Source organism: Aulonocara stuartgranti, assembly GCF_965226115.1.
Source record: "Aulonocara stuartgranti genome assembly, chromosome: 15".
Taxonomy (NCBI): domain Eukaryota; kingdom Metazoa; phylum Chordata; class Actinopteri; order Cichliformes; family Cichlidae; genus Aulonocara; species Aulonocara stuartgranti.
This window is the reverse complement of record NC_138951.1, coordinates 25,835,001-25,861,490: the sequence shown is the minus strand read 5'-3', so window position 1 is coordinate 25,861,490 and position 26,490 is coordinate 25,835,001. Positions and strand designations below refer to the sequence as shown.

Below are 26,490 nucleotides of genomic sequence, written 5' to 3'. Positions count from 1 at the left end.
AGGCTAGAGTCATTTTTGAAAAGCACTTCTGAAAATACTGAACTGGATAGTCGTGTTTTTCAAAGTCACTGACTCACTTGTCGGGTTCAGAGACTGTTACACGGCAGCTACAGATTCGGTTTCTCTCTCAGAAACAAGTCAGTGGGATGAATTCTGACACACATGGGAACACATTGAAGGCATTCACGAAGTATAAAGGTCCCTGACGGTAACAGTGTTACATAAGATGGTGGCAACACTGCTGAAAACCTCTTTCTGCTGCCTGAAACTCAGTCACCAGTGGGTCTCAGTGTGGGAACATGACAGCTCACCATACATGAACTAAGTGCCCCATCATGCTTTAATGGTTTCTGGGTGATCTGGGAATCATACACACCAGGTGTTTACAGGAACAGAGCTAAGCAGGACTGTGTTCATACCTCACTTTCACAGTAAAGATTCGTACGCGGTCAACTTTAAGCACCTTGTTGTTGTGATTTGGTGCTATACAAAGAAAATGTCTCTGCAGGGTTTCCTAACGACAGGGTGAACTTTTATAATTAATGGTAGTGAAATATATTTGGGGACATACTTTGGCCATTTTTCAATCCATCTGGGAGAATCTCATTATCTGTTGTTAATTCACTGAGCCATAAGCCTACCCACTCTTATTTTGAAAGTTCAGTCACTGTCTGGGTGTCTGATCTCAAGAGGACCTCATCCCACAGCTGAACTCCAACATGATGGTCTGCAGTAGTCGATCATAACACCTCTATGCAGAGCTCAGCGCCCCTCAGAGGGACGAGCTGCAGGCTGACGGTGGAGATAACGGGCAGATGGCTGCAGAGACATCTACAGCTCCGTTATGTCTTCATCACAAACGCTGCACATAAAATGTTCAGAGCAGCGGCACATTTGAGCAGAATTTTTAATCACTTTTTTTAGAAAGCGTGGGACTCCTGCACCACACGTACTGTAATCTGAATCTGTGGGAAACGCTGCGCTGTGTTTCACACCTTAAGGCACAAATAACTCCCAGCCACTGCTAATAACCACTAAACTTAAACCTTTGCTTCCAATGATGAAGCTTTAATTTGCTCAGACTCTGATGTTCACACAGACTCTGTGGTTTGTTGTGTTGTGGCTGCACCTTCTCATCAAATGGAAATATTTAACGTGTTTGTGCATCTCTTCCCTGAAAATTCAGCATGGCACATTTGGGATCTTTGAAAATTTTTGGCTGCGAAATAAAATAAAGTTCTGTGTTTTAACAATGTCGGGCTGTGCGGCCAGTCTGTAAAGGTTCGCTAATAACTGCAGATTAGCGGGAGGATAAGAGCACAAATTTACACAAAGTCTGTTTATCTGCAGCACCCTGAATACATCGCAACAGCTGAGTCAACGCTTGGCCTCACAGCAGCTCTGTTATGAAAACAACAACAATGAAATATCAGAAGGAAGGGATTGGAGAATGACCTGAAGTCTCCTTTAATGACATTCCCACAGTGCAGTGACCTGATTGATGTCACGACTGTGTCACTTTCTCGTGTCTGAGTCGAAAGAAGCAGATGCATGACTGCTGTCAGGATCTGGCTGCACAGACAGGCCTCGGCAGCAGGATGAATGTTCTGTTGGTTTTGGTCTCTTTGGGATTATTGGATCATTTATAAATGATTAAATAAAGTCGGCATCATCCTTCAGCCAGTTAACTGATAAATGAGCTTCCTATTGGGGTTGGTCATCATTATAACTCTGCAGAGATCAAACCTGGGACTCCCAGCAGGGTCTTTATCTTACCTCCTCTGACAGCTCCCCAAAAACAGACAAGACATCCAGCAGCAGACTTGAAGTGTAGAATGACTTGATCATGTTCCTGGAGGAAGGAAAGAGGCAGAGGAGGGGGACAGACGGCAGGAATTATGGGATATACGAAGGAGGAAAGGTTGGAAGAAAAGGGGGTTGAAAAAAATGGGCAGAACAGAAGTGAATGAATAAGATGGAAGAACGTCCATTAGTCTCTTACTGTCTCTTACTCCATCACTGAGAGAGCCTTGTTTCTACAACAGCGATTTATTTATTTGCCCATGAGCAATTTTGCCAATAATGTTGGTTGAAGCTAAGAGAAGCAGTCAACGGAAAAACAACAAAAAAAAGAAATAGGGCCGTTTTAACGGCACCGTCTGCCAGCAGCTTTAGCGTGATTTGGTGCATTTCAAATAAATTAATTGTTAAGGTTCAAAATATTGGGGATGGAGACAAGAGAAAAACCACAATAACAACACTGGTCCGGCCGGGTTAAGTCAAACGATGATTTTAATGAACACCCGCGTGGGAGATGGACACCGTATGCAGACAGCCTCAGATCTCAAAATGGTGGAGCATTGCTCAAACTCTTATAGCCTCTGGTTCTCCCACCTTATCATAAAAGCCTAAACATTCACATGCTTTTCTCTCACACGGCGCCTAAGCTACGACCTTGGCTCCCCGTTTATCTGCTCCTGCTGAGTTGGGGCAGAAAACTCCAGTATATTCTGTTCTCTTCTAATCAGACAAATAAGGCGATGACTTTCTGCAAACAGTATTTCTTATAACATCATAAACAATATCATTCATCCACAATAAATCAGCAGTCTAATGTAATGCAAATCAGTTTAACGAATGCAATAGTTATCAGCTTCTTCTAATTCAGGAGAATAATGCAAACTAAAACTACATAATAATTCACAATCTTTAGTTAGGGGTATAACATGGCATAAAATAATATTATAATCTAACAAAATAAACAAATAATCCAAAAGTAGCTATATTAGCAAAAGCACTTTCGATAGAGCTGAGGAAGCTGGTGATAGCCTAGCATACTCAGCCGGATGGTGGACACGTAAACGCTCATGCACGTTAGTCGTGTTTGAGTCCTTTGCTGGCACTATGCGTCTGCACAAGCGGCACACCCCTTTGGTTACATCCTCAGGTTTGCCTCTTTGAATCTTTCGGTTTGAAGCCAAAGAAATCCCAAATTGGTGACTTTGTATTTTTTTGGGCAACTAGTTGCTCCATGTTTGGACTTCTGTGTTCTAAACGCGCAAATCAGTCTGTGCATGATTACATTGCTCCGCCCATCAAAAAGTCACCTGCACGAATATATCGCCTATCGTCATTTATTGGACTCATTAATGTGGGTTGGAAAAATTTCACATATCGGCCAGCCTTAATCAATACCAACTAAAAGTGGTCCAAGCTACAAAGGAACAAACCACTGGAGCAGCTGCAGGCTCAGCACCACAGGACCGCTCCAGCGTGCTGTAGAGCACAGAGCACGCAACACGCAAACACGACACAAACTGTCTCCTGAGACATGTTGGATTCAAACATGCATCAGTTCCAGGACACTGTATAAACTCACTCGAGTTTTAAAAGTGTCTTACAATCACATGAACTCAGATATGTCACTGCTCGTATAAAACGGCGTAATATATATTGGCTCAGAGTTATTACATTTGGATCATTGTTTTAAAAAAGAAAGCACCTTTAAAACTTTGGCTGGTGCAGGTCGAGAGCCAAACATTTGTGTTTTGAGGATTGCAGATTATCTTTCAGTTATCAGCATTTTTGTTTCCATTACTGTCCCACCCACATGAGCTGGGGCAGGGGCTTAAAAATGCCACTTAGACTGGAGGGGATGGATCTTCTATTTCTGTATAACAGCATTACTCATTTTACCTCTAACGTCACTGTAAACCTTTACTAAGCTTTTATTGTTGTTTATTAAGCTAACGTATACGTTATTACTAGTTAATTATTTGCTTAGTATTGTTTACTTTTTGTTTACTTCTTTATCTGTTATCTGACTCTTGGTAAAAGATTTTAAACAGCATGTGCTTGTGTAAGATGTTGATCAGATGTTGAGGCTGGCCGGGCTCTCTGGTTTGAAGAGTAGATACGTTTGGTAACCACAGCAACCCATCATCACACACACACACACACACACGCACGCACACGCACGCACACACGCACACACACACAGGTAAGGACAAAGAATGGGCTCCTTGTAGTGCAGAGTGGGAAGTTTTCAAAAAACATTCAGCTGTGTGACTCAAAATGAAGACATGTAAACATGTACGCATTTACACCTCTGTATATCCGTGTGACTGTGTGTGTGTGTGTGTGTTCAGGAGTGACATAACACACGGCTGAGGCTCGTGTGTTATATCCGTGTATATCCGTGTGACTGTGTGTGTGTGTGTTCAGGAGTGACATAACACACGGCTGAGGCTCGTGTTGGCAGCAGACCGCTGCTGCTTGTAAAACCGCAGGCGGGTTTGCTGACCAGCAGCAGAACAGAAGCTTGAGTCAGTCCTGCTTCATATACCTGCTGGAAACAGCTTTTGGGCTGTGTTTACACCACAAACAAATCCAGAGACACGTCGCCTGCATCCATTCATCCTGCATGAGCTGCTGCAGGATGACTGACAGAAAGGGAAACCGACTCTGCACGTTTCTCCCATGTCAAAGGTCAAAGTGCAGAGTCTCCAGAGTTCACAGAGGAGACGTCATGCAAGTTTCTGTCTTTTTAGCAGATCTGGATGCTACTGATATGCTATTGAATTGAATTGAATTAAATTGAAATAAATTGAATGAAACCCCCTTTTAACAGGAAGAAACCTCAGGCAGAACCGGGCTCGGGGAGGTAATAAAGTGTGGAGTGATAAAGTTGCAAACTTGCGGGATGTTGGAGCGGGTGTTTTCCTTAAGGATGAGCAGATTTAATTACTTTAATGAAATAATAACTCCTTTGGTTTCTGCTGTGGTGATGATGTCACTGTATTACTGATGACTATCTTTCTATCGGCTTCAAATTCTTTTAAAACTTTATTAATACAGCAGATCTTAAACAATGCTGCTGACCAAAGCTTCTCCTCGGACATGCTCACACCGCTGCATTGTCTACAGCAGCTGTGTTCATGCTGAGACTTCATCAACCTGTTCATCCATGCTTCCTATTGGTCAGAAGCATAGATGGACCAGCACCGCACCTATCATGTGAACGTGCAAGGGAAACTCCAGGTGAACTCACAACCAGATAACCAGCTCAGCCCAATAACTGCTGTTGGGTACCTGAATCCAGGTAATGGGAGGATAAGCGGGTATCTGAAGTCACTTTGTCATGCAGGCATGGTGGATTTCTTTGTTTAGTTGAAAGGTTACAGCAGTTGCACAGAGTTGCAGGTGCTTCTGTTTTGTTGTTCTTTGTCTCATTCCTAGGAAATGGTGTGTCTGAGTCAGACACAGGGTCCAACTTTTTAAAGACAAAGCAAAGAAAAAAAAGATTGAATTCCTGACTGAAATATTTGGCCAGCCTCACTTAATGTACCATTAGAAACGCAGATAAGACAAACAAAGAACGCATTGAAATCGTGTGGAGAACGTATAAACACTTCTGATTATTTCCAAGGTGTTTCCTGTCGGGCAGTCTCATTCCAGGTGATAAACTGGGGGAAGGAGAAATTACAAAGGAAAAGAGTAAGAAACACACATTTTCCAGAGAAATCCCCCAAATCAACTGTTCCAATAACCTGGTGTCATGTTATTCTTCCCCGTTAAATATGAGGATTTAACACAACCAGAGTCACTAACAGAAGAGTAATGATTACAAACTAACGTTTTTGGTTTTAATCCGACTTCATTGGTTCAATTAGCTCCAAAGGTTAAAGCTGTGATGGGTGTGAACACTGTGATTAGCAGCAGAAACATCTCTGCTAAAACACTCTCAGCTGAACGCTGAATGAAGATCAACAGGCTGAGGTGGTTTCCTGACCTAAATAGGCAGCATTTTTCCACATGATGCCTGAGTTACTGCTTCCATGGAAGGAGATGTGACCGGCTTTCCACCAAACGGTCTGGAACTGGATGTACGGACGCAGAAGTCCCCCGAGACCAAGACCGTCCCCAACAGGGCCGTCGACCATCTGATGGTGACGGCAGAAACTGAGCGTGCACTACAAGGAGCAGCATTCCTGAATATTCCTGAATATTCCTGAACATTCCGGAAAATTTCCCACTGTGACACTGTGACGCCTAAAGGGGGGCAGCTGTGCTTATTTTCTGCCATGAATTCTGCTCCATTCGTGTAAGTTCATATTAAAAACACGGGCAGAGTTTCAAATAATGAGCTCAGTGTGCAGATGTGAGGAATTCAGCCTGCTCTAAACTCTCTGCTTCACCCAGGCCTTTCTACTCTTGGCTCTCGCTGACATCACTGAGTGGGGATAGCCCTGATACGGCCCCCTCATGCATGAGTGTGGGAGGAACCTAATATTGTGTTTCAGAGTGAGGAAAGGCTGAGGAGCTGCAGTATGAAAGACAAAGTGTTGGGGTGTTTCCAACATGTCTCCTGTCAGAGGAAAAACATCAAGACTCAAAGAAACTAATAAAAGAAAAAATATAATTATCCAGTGAAATCCTCCAACAAACCCTTCCAGTGACCCGGTTAGATACTGACCTTCCTCGTGAATGATCAGATTAGAGAGGAAGGTCATAATTAAACCATGTGTGAATAAAACGTCAGACCGTCACTAATCGATTTATTAATAATTACAAACTTTCATTCTTGGATGGGCGAGTAAAACCTTTTGGTTCAAAGCAAGGATGAGCTGCACTGTGGCCCAGTATGAGTATAAGAAGAATTATTTTGAACACTGAATCATGCAAAGCTGGTCTTATAGAGCCCACAGTATAAGTAACGGGTCTAACTGGAATCTGAATATTACCTTTATCTGAGAAACTGAGTTTCTTTTGACAGAAGCTGTGCTCACATTTTCAAAGTCACAGATCGTATTGTTGTGGTCCACAGAACACCAGTGCACCAGGTAGTCTGTGCATCCCGCTTATTCACTGAGGTTTGAGATATTTTTTTGAGCAGAGAAACAGCAGGACTGTGTGGTTCTGAGGGCTGGGAGCTGCTCTGTGTTTCTTCCTGCAAGACGACTCCTTCCATGAAGTACTTGTACTCGTGAATACAAATCTCATATCAAGTCCTTTGTAATGGCAATCTAATGTTTAGACTCCATCATGAACTGAAGGTTTAAATACCTCAAAGTTTCTAATTGGACTAATCAGAGCATCATTCAATGATTAAATCATTACACTGACAAACCAGTTACGCAGGGCCATTACACTCTTCTGGGATGTTATGATTACAGGCCAAAGCCAACTTCAAAGTCCTGCTAGTAAGTACACACACACACACACACACACACACACACACACACACACACACACACACACTCTCTTAAGGAGTGGCTCGGTTCTCACTTGTGGAATCGTCCTGCTCTGTCCTCGTTGTCAGCGTAGAGGAATAATTTTAAGGCATAGTTTTCGATGTGGGCGTTCCCAACCACCTCCTGACTGATGGACTCGTTATCACTCAGCTCCTTCTTCATCTGCAGGAGAAACAAAAACAACGACACATGAACGGAACCGTGTAAGCTCTGCAGAGAAAAGCAATAAATCTGTTTTAGTGTCAAACTTTGGTTGTGAAAGGTGTAATACGTTTTAGCCTGAAACTGATCAACAGATCAGAAATATAGAAGAACATCTGCACACGCTCACGTTTGCAAACTGATAGACCTGCAGAGCTATTAGACCAGATACTGTTTTAACTGCTGAATCAGGTGACACACACTCAATGCATTCACTGTACGAAGACCAACACTTACACACCAGTGCCCACAAATTCACACAAAGCCATCATTAAAACAGGGCCTCTCTTTGACCAGCTAAACCCTTTTTCTGGAGTATTCCATCTACTGGATGTACTTATCCCAGTATCTGCTTTATTTACAGTTTTTAAAACTTAGTAGGACCTGCAGATGATCCTTTAAACATCCAGCGGAGGCCGGAGAAACTAACCCTGATCCCTGGATGTGTCGCTTTTGGTTTGGTGCACGGAAAAACACTTCTGACTTCTTAGCTCAAATGTTTTAACTCAGGCAAACACGTCCTCGCTTCAGCGGGTGCCATCTAGCATGATGCTTGATTAGTCTCGCTCGCTCTGCTTCGCTTTGACTAGGTTTGCTCCACCTGTAATTGCTCCTCTATATGAAATGCCTAGCTCTGTCCATTACGGCGTCCAGCAGGCTTCGGGTTTCTTGTAAAAGCACTAAAGCAAACACGCAGGTTGCTTCCAGCAGGTGGACCCTGGCTGGGCTGAATAGATACTCTGTTCGCTGACTGTGAGTCGTAGCGGAGGAATGTAAAAGCACTGAGCTGAGCGTAGGACAGCAGAGGACAACTGGCCTGGGAATACAAGAATGTGGGATGAAAGGAAAGTCGCTAAACTCAGCCATGACTCTCAGGCTCGCTCGCTCTGGTTAGGTTTCCGTTTGACAGGCGACCAAACTTAAAGTGAAGCAGAAGAATTAGCGCCACTTTTTAAATGTAAACCTGGACCAGGTTAGAGCGAAGCAAGCCTTTGATACGAGACCGTGACGCCTTATTGACTCTGGGAGCAGCGAGTGTGACGCACGGAGGTGCAAACCAAGTCCAAACCAACAAACCGGGGCCGCTTCCCACAGAAATCCACACATGCACAGCAGTGTGCATGAGCGACGGGACGCCCAGCCACGCTTTCATGAGCTCTGTTAATAAATGAAGACCATAAATATGTGAGTGACAATGAATCACAGAGACTCCAGCTCCAACACCTCTGACTGCAGCTGATGCTTTATGCTCAAGTCTGCAGCCTCGGCCCACCTCTTCCTTTCCACTGTCGCCAAAGTGCTTGCTCATAGGGCCATAGTACGAGTGTTGGGCTTTTCTCTGCATCTATTATTGTAGGGTCTACCTTACAATATAAAGAACCTTGAGGCAACTGTTGTTTTGATTTGGTGCTGCATAAATTAAATTAAATTAAAATCAATTCAAATCTAAATTCTAGTTGCAGTCATTTGAATTTTCCTCCATCATCCGCTGAGCAGTGTTCATGTGTCTGAGCTTCAAGTCAGTGTCTCTAAACTCAGAAAGCTTTGAGTGTCTGAGATCAATACATGTTTCCTTGATGTTAGTGAGGTCTTAACCCTTTTTGAACCATGAACCTGGTGGTCCGTGTAAAAGCACGCTTTACTGTAACTCTGTTAATGTTTGTGTTAGAGACGAAAATCAAACGGTTTTGGAAAAAAGAGAACCTGTGCTCTGCAGTGATAGTTGGTGTACCAAGTACTCACAGAGTGGCATGAAAAATCAGCTCCACCGGGATTTTACCGTAACTCCTCGACCGCTCAGGGCTCAAGAGGAAATTCAAATAGCTGGACACATGTATCCATCTGGGTTTGGGTCTACATTTCTGAAAACCTTCAGTTCAGTCCATGATGTGGTTCTGATAAAGTCCATCTTTGTTCAGATGCGCGTAATTCCCACAGTCACAGGTGATCAGAACCACCACAGACTCATCGAACAGGCTCCAAGAAATCTGAGTCTTTGTACAGTATGTTTGATAAGGCTGCACAATTGATTGAATTATAACCTCAATCATTTTGGCTTCTCACCCTTAAATGAACACGACTGAGCAACAATAACAATGTGTTCTCTGCCAATAAAATGCAAAGTAGAAGCAAATCGAGCAGCTTGTTAATCTGCTTTACTTACAGAGCCAGAATTAGCCGCATTACTCATTCGCTCACTCCGTTCGTAAAGCGGCTGAGCTGATTTTAAACTGCTGTGTGTTTTACCTGATAAACTCTGCAGGTAAAACAGATTGATTAAGTCACAGAAGAAGGACCACCTGTTTGACCACCCTGATCTCCCCGCTGTGAGAGACCACGGCGCTCATCCTCAGTGGCTGCTGCAGGAGACAAAGATCTAAATTTAGCAGCATCTACCATGACTGGCATCTCTGAGGTTTCCCATCCTGCATCACATGAAACTGATTTTCAAACAAGTGATCTTCCACCGTCCCAGTGAAAGGCTTGAGCTGGCAATGACAGTGGAAAATAAAAGTCCAGCATGCCTAATGCCTAGTACGTACGAGCCAGGTCAGTGGGGAAATTGGGGGGGAGGATTGGGGGGGGGGGGTTTAAATCCTGACTCAGAGCGCTGCAGAATGAGTCACAGCAACAAGCAACAGTTCATTAAGGAGTGGAAACCTCGGGGTGTCCCCGTGTTTCACAGAACTTGTTCGGGCTCCATCTGGACAATAGCAGCGCTTCCACATGATTAATTGGGTTTGTGCTGGTGTGATCACAGTCTGACTGCAGCTGAAGTTTACCGAGCAAAACCAAATCAGAATAAGACGGAGCCTGAATCAGGTCCGTGTTTGAACCACTCCTGCTGCCTGCTATCAGCCTGGGAAACAGTTTTGCAACAGGTTCACAACATGACACCAGTTCTCTCTGTAAAACCTGAAACCTGCTCTGAAAGCTGGCATCCGGTTGTTCAGTGATGACGCGACGAATCCTACTTCCGGGTCTAAAGTAGTCTGCGTTTAATATGGCTTTTGTGTTGTTAACATGTTTAATGTTATGTATTTTCTTCTATTTGATCTCAAAAAGCTCCTAAAACAGTCAGTGATCCCTGTTGACCTCCCTCGGCTTTTATTACCGCTAATCATTTATTTAAGCTCAGTTTTTAAAACCTTAGGATGTAACTACAGCCCAGCCCATGCAGCAGTATATGAATGACTAACCTCGTATTGTGGATGGATTATCTCAGTTGTTCTCTTGGCTGAAGTTTGGTCCTTTTACAGCATCCTGCCATGCGATTACATTTGTTTCTGACCACCGAGAAAACTCACGTTAACTTTTATCGAGTGGAAAAAAAAGTTAGCTTGTTTATATTATGCTAACATAGCTGTGTCGCTAGCGGTCACGTAGCACATCATTATATACCAGCTAGCCCAACTTCAGTAATCCTACAAACGTCACTGCTGTTTAGTTTTCTGTCTTCATTTATGCTGGAAGTGATAAGAAAGCTGTACGTTTTAATTTGTTTCCAAAACCCCGCAGTCAGGACATGCTATATTGTATTTAGATAGAAGCTAGCGAGCTAACTCCCTGCTAACTTCTAACTCCATTAAATGTCATAAATTCCGTTTTCATGGATGCCTGGATGTTAAACTCAATTGTTACACCTGGTAGAGCAGAACGCTGATCATTTTATTTAATGCCATAGTGATCGTTTGATATATGGACCTGCAGCGGAGTTTAGACCCAGACACGGCTAGTGACGTCAGACTTAACAACCGGATAGGCCCTGATCACTAGGGCTGGGCCATATTATACCGTTCACGGTAATACCGGTATAATGTTAGGCAACGATAGGAAAATGAAATATCGCGATAGAATGGGAGTAAAACGCGCATGCGCAGTGCCTTTGTTTTCATACGCACATGGCCGATTGTTGAGTGAAACAGATGAACCAGAATTGGTTTGTAAAAATGGTGCAACTTCCGTGATGTGGAACTGGTTTGGTGTTTGTCCGTCAGATACACAACAAAGTACATTTTTTTGCAGAACATGCAAGCGGCCGTTGTTATTGTCGTATTTGTCGGACTAAGATGCTCTTAAATCTGGGAGTAATCTGGGTCCTAAACTCCTTATACTTCAGGTCAAACAACACTGCAGCATCACTTAAGAGTTAAAAACTGTCTAAATTCTTTCATCTTTAATAAAACAATCAGCATTGCTGCTTTACCAGGTGTAACTATAAAGTTTAACTTCCAGGCATCCATGAAAACAAAAGTTATTACATTTAACGGAGTTAGAAGTTAGCAGGAAGCTAGCGGAAGTTAGCTCGCTAGTTTCGCTAGTTACCTAAGCATGATATTGCATGTTCTGACTGAGAGATTTCTGAAAAAAAATCAAACGTACAGCTCTGCTATCACTTCCAACATAAATGAAGACAGGAAACTAAACAGCAGTGACGTTTGTAGGGTTACTGAAGTTGGGCTAGCTGGTATATAATGATGTGCTACGTGATCGCTAGCGACACAGCTATGTTAGCATAACATAAACAGTGAAGCTGGAGGACGAACACTAACACTTTTCCACTTATAAAAGTTAACGTGAAGGTTCTTCATGGTTAGAAACAAATGCAATCGCATGGCAGGATGCTGTAAACGGACCAAACTTCAGTCAGGAGAACAACTGAGATAATCCATCCACAATACGAGGTTAGTCATTAATATACTGCAACAACATGGGAATAGAGCAGCTGCCAGAGAATTCAACATTAATGAATCAATGGTACAGAAGTGGAGGAAGCAAGAAGAATGAGTTTAATAAAGTTTGATTTATCTGACTGCTTTGTTTCGCTTAATGTGCCTTATAATCCCGTGCACCTTATGGTCCGAAAAATGCGTACTGCACACTGCAGTTTAATGTTGCAAAGCACCTCTTTTTAACTTCAGTGGATATTATACATGGTTATGCTCAGGATATGTCAGCCCATTTCTACTGGAAATGCCTTTTGGTTAAACTTTCAGCAAGGAATTTGCATTTGCACTGTTACATTTTTATAAAGCTTTAATGTACATAAAAACCAGCTTCTTGTTTAAGTGAAAATAAATGGAAGGTTGTCTTTTTGCGCTAGTAATGTTGTGGAGTTGTATTTTGTCTCGCATCAATTATATCGTCGGTTATATCGTTATCGCAAATTTTCAAATATATATCGTGATAAATATTTTTGGCCATATCGCCCTGCTCTACTGATCACAGCCTTATTTGTGGCCATCCTCACCTGCAGTCTTCTCCTAAACTCTTGCTGCTCCTCAGAAAAAAAGGAAATTAAAGTTTTCTTTTCTTTACCAGATGTTGCATCAGCTTTCCCTCTCGGACTCTCCTTGCTCCTGCAGTGATGCATGGAGACGTCTCAAGCAACCGACCTGCTTGCGTGAGTGGGGGTTAAGATAACCCACAACTTACATCATCAGGCCTTTGCTCTCATGTGAATGACTGAATGTAAAATCTCTGATCAGAGGTTCAGGCTGAATGGTATGTGAAACAAAACCTTGTTATTGTTAGATTTATATATCGTTCGTTATCAATATAAATCTCAATATAAATCAAAGGTTGTTGATTACCTTGTTGTGGTCGGCTTACACTCCCCGGCAGTGAGGCTCAGGACTGTCTTAGTGAGGCATCTGTAAATATGTGCAACTTGACCACATATCCAGAGTGACAGTGAGGTGTGGCACAGCTGTCCAGCTGTCGCTCTGCACTCTGTGCCATCTGAGAGAAATGTTTCTGGCCCGCGAGTCGCTAACGAGGGTCAGTAACTTAAATGACGCTTAAATCCGACATTCTCCTGTGCTTGTACACACTTCAGGTTTAGAGCGCAGTGGCAGGAAATGGGGAGAACATTGTCTGGGTTATCACTGGGTTTACGTCTTATTGTGCACAACATGACATTTATTTTAGAAACCATGTACCCGTCAGAGTCAAAAAGAAGGCTAAAGCGGTGCATATTTCAGGATGGTTTCCTTAGATCCATACTTCACTCACCACATCTGCTTTTGAGAAAAATACAACAACAGCTAAAATGCCAAGTTCAAGGAAAAGTTCAAGAACTTTAGATACCAGTGTGTGACATCACATTATCTGCAGCCATCTTTTATGTACAGTCTATGGCTTAAACCATCTTTAAAACAATACAGGCTCAGAAATAACAGGCTCAGGCTCATTGCGTGACATGGCACAGAACGTACTGATGAAAGTGTTCGTAGTTCATACATATATGGACAAATTGAAGGAAAACTTGGAAGTATTATGACATTACCTGGCCTGCAAAGTATGTCTGCTAACAGACCTTTTGAAGGCTTTACTGCATTACTTATGATATCTTGCTGCCCAGCAGTGCATGTGACCTGTAGGGGGCCCTCTGGGGTCACTGGGACCCCAGCAGTATTTTAACCTCTCCGAGGAGAGAAACCTCAAAGCTCTGAGAGGACCTTATGCAGTGAGTGCAGCCTCTGATAACCAACAGGTAAATGTCAAGCCTTTTAGAGGGCTGCGTTGTGTGTGTGTGTGTATTCATATCTTTGTGGGGACCAAAGATTTAAAGTTTACTATACTTCTGGGGACCAAAATCCTGGTTTGAAGGCATTTTTGAGACTCATAATGTGGTTTTAGTGTCAGGGTTAGAGTTAGGTTATGGTTATGTTAGGTTTAGGATGAGGGTTAGGTTTAGGCATTCTTTTTTCATGGTTAGGGTACGGGGCTAGGGAAAGCATTATGTCAATTAGATGTCCCCACAACATAGTAATACCTGACGTGTGTGTGTTTTCTAAGAAAAGAGCCATTCAGCCGTGTGCTGCTGAGGTAGAGGCGGTGTACAGGCAGCGGTGCAGCCAGCGTCACAGGCTCGGAGCAGGAGTAACGAGGCTGTCGGCTGGACCGTGCAGCTCAGCAGGAGGTCATTGTTCTTCACGTAACACGTCACTTAAAATCTGATGTATATGAAATCCAACAAGATTCTTATCAACCCTCGAGATACTTCTATTCATATCTCTTATTAATTTACTAAACCTGAGCTGTACAGCAGGGGCAGACAAAAGCTCCTCAGACGTCCTCTATGAGCCTCGGTTTCTTACAGATAAATAAAAATAAACCGGGCTGATTTAATCTGGCAGATTTTCTCGATGCAAAGCTTAAACTTCAGTATAAAATAAATAAATAAATAATCCCAATGAAAGTATGAGCTGCAGCCTGCATGGCCTCGAGGCCTGCACAGAAACCAGGGACCCCCAAGCCCGTGTGTCCTCTCCACAGAGGGAGAGGGAGTCCAGAAAAATCAAGAGCATGTTTATGAAACAAATGCAATGACCATCTCATCTGCGTGTTTTTGTTCTCTTAATCACTTGAAGTCAAAAGCAGGAATGAAAATCAGACCCAGCGAACAGACCCAAATTAATCTTTCTCATTTAGATGCAGTCAGCAAGCTCCTGAAATACTGAAGCTCCTGGTTTGAGATGATTAAGCTAATGCGCTTCATTTACTCATTATTCAACGTGACACAATCAGCAAGAGAGAACTAAACAGGAAAAAGGGTCCGCACTGAAGGAGGAACAGGACTAAAGGGAATCCAACTCACCGTCTCCAGCTGGTCCATGAGTTTGACCAGGAACTTTCGGCACTCGGGTGTTTTGCTGTCCAGCTTCATGCCCGTCTGCATGGCGTAGAGTCGACCTGCGGGAGAGCACGGGGAGGAGATAAAAAAATTAAACAAGTCTGTTCTTCCACAGCTTCGCTCACACAAGACACGACACAGAGTCCTCTTCATTAAAGTTTCACACAAGAGCTGCTGAAGATGTTTTCTTCTCTTCCAGGAGGAGGAGGGAAGCACCTGAGACGAAGCAGGCCTGTGTGGACACACTCATGATCCCTCACCTGTCAATTATTTCTATTCTTCTCTAACATGATGTAACCTCACACCTGAGCAGCAGCACCGGGCCTGCAGGGATGACCTCCAGAAAAACTCTTAGAGAACTTGGACTGGAATTATTTTCCAAAAATTATAAAGCTAGTCAGAAAAAAGGTGCTGGTATGATAAAGTGTTTTCATATTACTGTAACGGAGGTCAGGGAGGGCTCGTGTTTCTGTGATGTACCTGCAGCTCTTTACTCAGTGTTCAAAAACTGTTATGAATATGACAGATATGCATTTACTGAATGTATCTGCTGGTATAGGGACATTAAATCCAATGTTATTTGAGCCAGAAAAATACACAAAACATTCACAAGGAGTGATACAACCTGAACTCCACGTTCAACACCACAGACTGTATTTAAAAGATTGCCCAACAAGACTTCACAAACAATGAAGAGACACTTGCTCACACAGTCTATGCTCACAACACAAACCTCAGAAAGCAGACTGAGAATGATGTGCACAGCTGTCACACAACACATTTTCAAAAACTGAAAAGAGCTCCCCATCAACAATACACACACACACACACACACACACACACACACACACACACACACACACACAGAGACAGAATTCAGCTGTTTGTTGTGTGGGTATCCAGGTTTCAGTTCAGGGGTGTGGCTCGTACACCTGAAGTCCGTCACTGTGCTTCGGTTTGCCTCGTGGCTACACAAACCATGACTTTACACCCCGTTAGAGAGTTTGTGTGTGTAAACGTTTTATGGAACCATGCTGATGCCTTCCTGTAGATTCTGGGCTGAACTGCACTGCAGACTCATCTCTGTGTGAATCAGCCCGGGGTTTGTTAACCAGATGGATGGTGCACTGTGTGTGATCGCTGTGCGTGCACACAGCTGCTGTCTCGACCCATGTTAAAAATGATTGTCTTTAACTAAAATGAGAGACACTTTGAAGCGCACACGGCTTCCTCCTCCATCAGCAGGAAATACAGACGCTGTGTCTGCAGGATAAACACCTCACAGTCGTCCTAAACCGGCAGCAGAAAGGCTTTTCACACTCTGCTCACTCTCACACAATCACAGGTGTGTTGGAGTAAAAACCTCCACCTGTGCTGACAGGCACGCAGACATTCCTCAAATCATCTCTAATCCACAGCTCTGTGTGTGTGTGTGTGTGTGTGTACACAGGCACAGTGAGCAGACTCAGCGCTGCACTATCAGCGCAGGGTGAAGTGGCCTCAGAGTTCCTTCTCTGCGAGGATTACCTCAGCAGATTGTGCTGTTTGTGTGGAGGCGGAGTGCGGCGTGCAGCACAGAGCGATGAGATCAGCGCGGATTTTACCCTTTGCTGAAATTCTCTCTTTTGAACGTGGACCTCATTTTGGAACGTGGAACCTTGTCGTGTTCTAGAAATTGACGGTTTTATTAAAAATCACCAACGTTTCAAATAATAAGTAATCTCTGTGAGCCACGTGCTCAGGTTGTAGGGCATCGCAGCCCCACCCACCTGCTGTTAAAACCTTCTGTCTGTGAGGGGCAGCCAATCAGAAGACAGCTGGCATAAAGGTGGAGGAGCCCAAACTGCTTGCTTCAGAGTGACTGCAGTAATGCAGCATCACATAAATAAAGATTACTGTAAATTGTAAATCATGCAGAGCTACTCTAGTAGAAGAATATAGAGCTGAAAGCATGTGGAATGGTGCACGGTAAGAAATCTGAGTAACTAATTATAATTATGTTTATAATTTAGTTCATTAATTGAACAAAACTCAAAGGTTGCAACTTGTCTGTTTTGTTTTATGCCTTTAATTTGAAAATCTCTGGGTTATAGTTTGTTGGTCAGACACGGCCGACATGACATGAGCTGGAAACGTTAATAAACATTAAAACATAACTAAATAAAATTCCACCTATTGATATTGCTCCCACAATTACTCTACACTTATTGTACGTTATCTGAAACATGCACAGGCTGTGCTCAGAGCGTCTGCTGCAGCGGAGAGAGAAAGCCTGAATATTAAGCAGTATTCCAGCGTGGACGGTCGGGCCTGTCGAGTTACCAGGAAACCATAAACATCGTGTTGTACTCTGCATATATTTGAGTAATCCGTTTCCACCTCATGTTTGAGTCACAGCCCTGCGCAGCATCAGCAGAACAATGGCCCATTTCACAGCAGCAGAATGGCGGGGAGCCTCTGTCCAGCCGCCAAGGCCAGAAGCACTCAGTGTTTCCAAAGAGCGGCACCAGTGTGACACGCATGTACGCATGTACGCATGAACAAGAGAGCAGCAAGCCACACAGACAGCGGGTCCTCCAGCAGACTGACAAAGGAAGGCTTTGTGTCATCGCGCTGTACAACACAACCCAACACAGACTGCAGACACACACACACACAACCAGTGCTGGAGCCCCCTTGTGGTGAGTGAAGGTGCAGTTTGTTTCTGCATAGGAATCATTTTTCATTAATTTGTATTTTGTTCAGTTTATTCTTCTCACCCTGAAAACTACATGTAAGCATCAACAGCTCTCTGCAGCCCAGTAAAGGACAGCAGCTACCAGTGTCACTGCAACACATAAATAGTAGTTTGTTTTAAAATGAAAAACACTCAGAATTAAACAAAACATCTGAATTTGATAAATTACATTAAATTATATTTAATTCCATCTTTAAACCAGCAGTGTAGACTTCAGCTGCACAGATATCAGCACACAGGAGGACTTTAACTGATCTCAGTGACCTGCATTCATCTCACAGGAAATAAATCATCCACATCAGCTACCAGACATTTTAAACCAGGCATCGCAAGTTAAACCTTCGATGCCCCTCCGGTCTGCAAAAAGCTGCAAAAGCCTGAAAGCACGCCAGCTGGGACACATCCTCTGAGGAGACGATGGCTTCAAGTGTTAAAACCTGTCAGGCTTTTGTTTCCTGCGATTATAGGGTCTCTGACGAGCTTCCCTCTCTGCTGGCACTCCCAAAAGTAAGTAGGGTCCAAAAAATGCTTTTAGCTCCGGCGTTTGTTTTTCAGAGGTGATAAGCTTCAGTGGAAGGGCTGCTGCTGCCAGCTCACGCAGAGGAAAAAGTTTGTGAGAAAGGATGTGCACTGAAGGTGTTAGACGAAACACTGAACAAATGCAGTGAAAAAGCAAGAAGCTGCATTTCCAGAAAGTTCAGCTCGTGACTGGCAGCAGTGCAGCTTTCTGACTTCTATGTCTCTGAGGACTCTGATATCGGTCTAATTTGCCTCTCTGTGTGTGTGGAGGTGAGCTGGATGCAGGGACTGTGGTCAGAGAGCATCTTCGGGATGGAACAGTGAGCCTCTCGGCCATCGGTGCCTGACGGGATGGTTTACTGCTGATTTGTTATGACAATGCATTCATTGGGTTGCACAGCACATAACTGAGCACGTCAACACCAGTCAGTACGATGTGAGCCACATCAGGTAGACCTGTGATGTGCTGCCCAAGTTTTCTGCAGAGGCTTCTACAGCAGAGATTTCACGTGTACAGACACTAAACTCTGCTCTGTCAACACAGCAGTTTCCCCAATTTCCTCGTTTATCTCTTGGCGTGACAGTGACTGTTGTAAGAAAATATATTTAGCAGTGAATAATTAACCCTCCTGTAATGGTGCTGGCAGGACGCCGCCACCGCCTCGATGCAATTTTTGACATTCTGTGCCAATGTGAACGTGGGCCAGAGCAGTCTCTGTGTCATATGAATGACAAGGACTTCATTATGGAGAATAGCTGAGTCGCTCTGTGTGTGTGTGTGTGTGTGTGTGTGTGTGTGTGTGTGTGTGTGTGTGTGTGTGTGTGTTTGTTCGTTCAGTGTGACCAGAAGACAATCGAGGCCCACAGAGTGAACACACTGCCACAGATTCTGGAGGTTCATTCCAGCACAACATGCTGTAAAGCGTGACTGCAACAGCGAACACAGAAACCGAGCACGACGGGAACAGATCATTAAGAACAAGAAACTCTGTCATATCTGTTCTGCTGTTCTCACAGCATTTCTTTGGTTTTGGTATTAAAAGCAGCTCGGCGTAACCTCCATTGTTGTTCCCATTTCTTCATTCAACCTTATGAAAAATGCCAAAGATAACATAGTTTGACAGCATAAAATTTAATTTTTGCACCAACAAGCTGAAAACTTGGCACACCACACAGTGTGCAGTAAATCACTGCATATGAAAAATGCCACCCATTACCCATTTTCCTGCAAAATGTAAAGAAGGGTGTAGCTCAAGACTTACTGTATAACACCCTCAGTTTTATCTAAATGTGAGACAAGAAAATTACAACATCCAGGATTTTATTCTTTAGAGACAAGGCTGCAGTTTAACTGGCTTCACAGATAGACCATCTGCATAGCAATGAGCTTTTGAACAATACTGCCTCAAGGAAGCATGTATAATGTAAATGCAGTTGATCCCAGCACTCCATGACTAACTTCTATGTGTGGAGAAGAAGCCACATTTACATGCACAAATAATGTTACCAAGCAGTAGAGTTGGCTAGCTAGCTTTAACTTGGCTGCGTGGATGAATCCGGTGATGGTTTGGTAACGTTAGCTGACGAAGTGATGTGAATACGGTCACATCGCTTTATCAGATCAGCACTGGAATGATTTAGCTGACCTTATCCACTCAGGACAATATAGTGACAGTGTGTAATTCACAGAGGTAAGCTTGAATCAGGTTACATCAGCCAGGAGAATCACACCTCACAATGAATTCTGTCTCGGATGTCAACGGTAATTTTCCTCAGAACTTTCCATTTCGCCAGATGGCTTCATTTGTTAAAACTTTAGGGAAAGCTGGTGGGAGCCAGAACCAGTCACACACTGTTCTGTTTGAACTTAGTTGGAAACTAAGACTAAGTTATAAATCTCTAGTGAGGTCATGTCTTGTACTACAGTAAGGGTCATTAAGAAAATCTAGACCACTGTCACCACACTAGTATCATTCCCTTCATGCTGAAGAGATAATCATCACGTTCAGCTGCAAACTCTGAAATCGTGTAATTATAGCCAGCATGTGGATGCAGCGACGGCTGAACTGGCACAGTCTGCCACTGTGCCCACTTCCCAGGCAGTCCAAACTAATTACATGGTAGGTCTTATTCTTTCTAAATGTTTTAAAGCTCGGCGGGGAGAGGATGGAGGATTGAGTGTGAGACGTAATGGTCCCAGTTTCCATCAGGTTACTCAGCAAAGTCCTGTTTATCAGAATCCAATCATTCTGAGGAAGCCAAATAATCACAGCCAATCAGTGCAGTAATGAATAAAACAGTGAATTAAAAAAAATTTAAGTAAAAAAAAAAAAGAAGCTGCATGCATGTTTGGATATTACATACAAATAAAAGGAGGAGTGTGTTCCCCTCCCACAGACAGAGGGATGGTACCCGTGTTCACCCTCTCCTCATTTATAACGTCGACAGTCCAATCAGTGTGAAACGGCATTTGTAACGCTGCCAAGTGCTGTCGGCCGGGGGGAGCTGCAGGTGAATTATGTGGCTTCATTACAGCTAAACAAATCATGGCGTTGACTCAAACCTCCATTGATTGGTCTGTTCTGGGGTGGAGGTGAGGTGAAATATTGCCTGGCATTAGCTGGCTAATTTAGATCGACCTGCTGATGTGGAGCTGAGGCTGAATTAGAGCTGGGCGATATGAGATTTTTTCATATCACGATATGTTTTTTTCATTTCAGGCGATAACGATATCTATCACGATATAAGCCAAATAACTATATTTGTAAGATTTAAATGTGCCGTTGCTCACAAGTAAAATGTGAAATAATCAGCAGCTTGTTTTTATTTAAATATTTATTTCCCATAATAAATTCAACAGGGTAGATGTACTTAAGGAACATGAGACTTTTTCAGATAAATAAAGGCAAATATTGCAAACTACACAAAAGGCAGCCGCTAAAGCGTTTAAGTTTCAAAATAGGACAAACGAAACAGACTAAATTGTCAATTCCACTTAGAAACAAAATATTAATTCTAAAAATAAATCTTAGTTTGTTTTACAGAAGAACAGACAAAACTGACTAACTTTTGTCAATATCAAATAAACTGAGAACTAAAAGGAAATTCTCAATCTCTCCTTGTTGTATAGCTGAGCTTTTCAAACAGTTTTAACAGTTACTTTAGTCTGACAAAAGCCGAATGACGAATTAGCGCTTCCAGTCAGAGACTGAAGCTACGTCCACACGTACACGGGTATTTTTGAAAACGGAGATTTTCCATTTTCGTTTTAAAAAATAATCCCGTCCACACATAAAGGCAGAAATGGAGGAAAACGCTGCTATGAACATGCCAAAGCAGCAGGTGGCGCTAGATTCCTAACCGTGCCTAAATGTTGGCCAATCAGAAGTCTAGAAGCCTCGGTGGGAAAAAGTAAACAAAGCTGGGGCATAGAAGCAGAACCGAGTCGTAAGTGTGGAGGGACAGTAACTGTGTGTATATGTAAGCATTTAAACACTGCAGAGAGTAGAATTAACAGTATTGTAGAAATTCATTTCACCGAAACAATAACGTGGCGCACAGTGTGACGCATGCACCAGTTTATTGTATTTCCAGACTTGCTTTCGGCACATTTACAGTGCACGCTACTCTATTTTTGTCAGACTTGAAATAGCCGAAATACCTTCACACTACGGAACTTCTATGGCTCTTCCGTTTGACAATCTCTCCGGCATTGGAACCATCATCTGTTTTCTCTTCGGTCACGCTCGGTTGATTTTTCTAGTCGGCACACTCATTTCCTCCATTACGCGCTGGCTCCATTACCCGCTGGCTGCTTCCCAAACAAACACACGTGCGGCTTGGCACTTGTGCTGTACGTAACAAGTCACGCGACGTGACGCTGCGGCTGTGATTGGTTCGGCTCTGCGCTACTTAATTTGGATTGGCTGACCTTTTTTTTTTTTTTTTTGAGGACAAGAGCGGCGAGGTCTATCGCGATAGCTTAATTTCTCTATCGAGTAAAAGTTATATCGCGATACATATCGTTATCGTTCTATCGCCCAGCTCTAGGCTGAATGATGGTAAACGCTCTAGCAGTCAGACAAAAAGGATGGAAATAAATCTCTGCGAGCCCTGGCCTCATCAGACCCACATGATGGACGGCTTCCCTGATGAGTTATTTGTGAAGTTCTGCATGTTCAGATGTTTGCTCGCTGAAAATATACTCTGCACTGCCAGTCATAACGCCTCAAAGCACCTCGAAGAAGCACACCTTTACTTTGGTACAATTAATTGAATAACACAGACACGCACACACACACACACACACGCACACACACACACACTCTCTTTCTGTTGGAGACAACTGTCAGATTTCCAATTTATTGTAACATTTATTCCTTCCCCTGGAATGCCAGATTTGCAACCATCTGTTAGCCAATTAGCAGCAGTTTTCAATTTGTTTCAGTGATTGAGAAAAAGAACCTGTCAGAGAAAAGAAGAAGCAGCATTATCACCTTAGTGTGAGCGGAGGTGGGGAGTAAATTGTGTTTACTTCAGGGATGCACACTTATAAAAGTCTAATTAAAAGTCTGATTTTGTCACTTGTTAACAGGAATGACTGATACGAGGACCAAAATGCAACTTGAAGCCATCAATGTGGCAGATAAGAGCTTCAGTTCCTCTAATGGCCACTTGATGCTTCAAAAGTGAGGCAGTCTCCATAGACATGTTCATATTTCCAAACTTTGTTTTCAGCCTGATACAAAATGGTTTTGGTTTTTACAGCTGCATGACAACAATACACGCAGGTTACCGTTTTAATGCAGAAAATTATGGATGCAACCACTTTGATGTGAGTGCCTTTTAGAGTACATGAAATAATTTTTTCCTCATATGTCTTTTATCAGCTCTGTGTTTGTGTGATGCACTGTTTTTCCCCACCTGACCAACTGGTCCAACAGTCAGTCTCAAACCAGCTGCCCTGTTAATATTAATGCAGTATTTCTACCTCAGTATCTTCCCTGTAGATAGGGCTGTGCGATATGACCAAAATCTCATATCCCGATATAAGAATTCTATCGTCCGATAACAATATAAATCACAAAAATGTAACATTTTCTGTAAATTCTGTGAATCTCGGGCAGCTCGTCTTGCGGGAAGCGTTTCCAGCTGCGCGTCATGTAGCTGGAGTCGAGTGTTTAACCGATGCATGAAACGATACATTTTTAGACATAAGTTGTAACGGCCGCTGTTTTCTTTGCGAGTATTTATTACACGGCGTGCTGCAGGGAAAAGCCTGTTCTAACGTTTGAGTCGAAGGTTTATTGGCGGCTCTTTTTTACTTCTCATCCGTAAATAATCTGCTTTTACACGTGATTCAGTTTATTTTGAAAAGTCTCAACAGGATCTTGAGCTTTATTGTGAAAGGTTTATGTGGAACATAAACAAGCAGACACACGATGGTGTTACCATCGTTGTTGCTAACCACAACGCATAAAAACAGGTGCTTGTCTGTCTGTAGTGTGGTTATATAAAATATAAGAGAAAGAGAGAACTTTAAAAAATTAATATAGCCACTACAGTGACCATCAAAACGATGAAAAAATATTGCCGTAAACAGTTTATTTTGTGACACCACGAAACAAACGATAGCGTAAAATGAAACGATAGATGTTTTTATATCGTCATCTGATATATATCGTTATATCGAACAGCCCTACCTGTAGAGGGAGTTGGAGTAAAATCAGTTCAGCTCACAGTAAATCTGAGTCAGAGACAACGGGCAAGCTGCTGGCCCAAAGAACAGAGGACCAGGCCGAAGACTGAAACACGAGCAACGGGCTGTAAATGTGGGTTTCTTCACAAAGTTTTGCCTTCAGCAGATTCTGACGGTAACAGATGAGAGTCTCATTCACAGTCTGCAGCGCAGTAAAGGTGATGAAATCCTGCGTTATCGAGCAACTTTAGTCTTTTTCACCACCTGCTGCTCATCTCTGGAATTTTTTTTCGCTCTTTTCCAGTGTTTTCCACTTGGCTGGTGTTGCTGTGTTTTCCTGCAGGAATGAATAGAGTCCTGGAAGACTCTTGTGCTAGTCCTTTTATTAAATTCAACTGTTTTTCACTCCTCTTACTGGCAGTTTGGCAGAGTTTGCAGCGCACTTTTGTTGAGGTCACTTAACCAAGCATCTCCAACCAGTTCACATTTCTCATGTATGGGTTTCTCATCACTGAAGCCAATAACCAATACAATAGAGTCATTTTTAAACTTTAGAACTGGTAGCCATATTTGTTGGGTGGAAATGTCTCTATGTCCATTTCTCTGTGACTCAGATGACTTTTCTGGCCCAGTTGCTAGTTTCAGGTCACACTGACTTTTAAAAAAAGGATCAAGAAGGATGGTTGTCCATGACAGGTTTTTGGTGTACAGTTTCAGTCAGATCCATCCATTTCAAAATACCAGCATAGTGACAGCTAACATGCTCATCTCAAGGTATCAAAGCCTTCATAATGTCACTAATCAAAGAGTGACATCAGGGTAAAACCTGCAAGCATGCCTGGTAGGAACTGTACACTGATTCTGAATGATCTGATTCAGTGCAGTCGACCAGTTTAATTGTAGACCTCGCAGACCCCTATAAAGGCCGACAAGTGTTGTTGTTTTTTTGGTTTTTTTACATATTTCAAAGCTTCCTTCTGCCATTTCCTTTTTTCCTGCTACCAAAAACATGCACCCAACTCCAGACATGGCCGACATCTGTTATTCCAGCTCTAGTGTTATTGCTCCCATAATCAGTATACATGAGCATTAACCTATTTCTATTCTTTTAAGCCTTGCTTCACTCATCACGTCACATCTTATTCTTAAAAACATCTTCTTGCTAATATGGTGACGAAACACACTCATAGTCCACTGCTCCCCATCCCTTAAACACACATACGTTCCCTGTTAAAGTTAGTGTACGACCCGCCCCTCCCTCTCTCTCCCTCTGAGGCCCAGACACATGGTGCTGCTGACCTCCAGTGGTCTGACTGGGTCACTGGTCCAGCACACATCCACACTGACGGGGCCACCTTTCACACCACAAACACACACTGAGTGCAGGCAGCTTGGGCTATTCACCTTCACCCTCCTCGGACTTGTCCGTCATGTTTATCTCTCCGCATCAACTTGAGTGATAAAAGGCTGCTGTTGCTGCTTTCAGATACAGTTAAACTGCTTATCTGCTCCGTCAGTCATGTTCCCAACATAAGCAGTATAAAATCCATTAAGCACTTGACCAGAGGACACACACAACACTGACAGGTAACTGGGCTCCAAATACAGACTCACACCTGAACTGCAGACCACACCCACAGCTGTACCTGCTGATAAACAACCACGAGAAAACAACAAACATATTGCATGATTAATATCAGAATTAATATCAGAATCAGAGAGACTTTATTTATCCCAAATAAAGTCTCTCTGTAACTATTTTCAATTAAAAAAATGTTTTTTGTTTTCTCAAACTATGGATCTGACATCTTACTACCCTTTAATGGTTGTCTGCTGAAACCAGACTTAGCCCATATTTTAGGTCCTGTGGGGTATCCAGAGGACATGCAGGGCCAAAGCTGGTGTCTCACAGTCCAAATTCCCCCAAGAGATCATCTGGTAGAACATTCATCTAGTGTTCACAGGGTTTTGTTTTTAGGCTGTTTGCACTGCACAGAGCAGCTCGCAGCAAAGAGACCAAGGAGGCAAAAAAAAACCAAAGAAAAAAAAAGAATAAAACAGACTGGAGAGGTGAGTCAATTTAATCGTCTAATATGAGCAGCAGCAGAGTGTTTTTCACGTGCCATGGACAGAAGCGGCGCTCGGCAAATTAATAACCAGAAACAGCACAAAGAGCGCCGCCACCCCCAAGGAACGATAATGACCGTCCCTGGGAGGTATGGTCTAGTAGTCTAGTAAAAGGGTCAGTGTTTGGACCCGCCGGGGGAGATTCAGAGTGACAGAATAAAAATAGCAGCAGCGCTGAAGTATTTCACTTTCACAAAAAGATGACAGGTGGGTGAAAAATCAGCCAAATTTAAAAGAGGAAAATCTGGTTTGATGATGGTGGCGGATCGCCTGCCATCATTTTGAGCTCAGCCACACACGCCATCGTGTACATCCA

General features: G+C 43.1%; 1 protein-coding gene across 5 annotated transcripts in view; it reads right to left on the bottom strand.

Moving 5' to 3' along the window:
• Positions 1–26,490, bottom strand: part of vta1 (vesicle (multivesicular body) trafficking 1) — a 60,325-nt gene that overhangs the window by 28,718 nt on the left and 5,117 nt on the right. For 3 of the 5 annotated variants that reach the window (XM_082507064.1, XM_082507065.1, XM_082507067.1), the window contains exons 2-4: positions 15,058–15,152; positions 7,288–7,415; positions 1,777–1,852 (exon numbers count right to left, since the gene is read on the bottom strand). In XM_082507064.1, the coding sequence (XP_082363190.1) occupies positions 1,777–1,852; positions 7,288–7,415; positions 15,058–15,152 (299 nt within the window). Of the gene's footprint in view, positions 1–1,776; positions 1,853–7,287; positions 7,416–10,654; positions 11,120–12,705; positions 12,844–15,057; positions 15,153–26,490 lie in introns of those variants that run through there. The other 2 variants (XM_082507066.1, XM_082507068.1) reach the window with 2 other exon arrangements.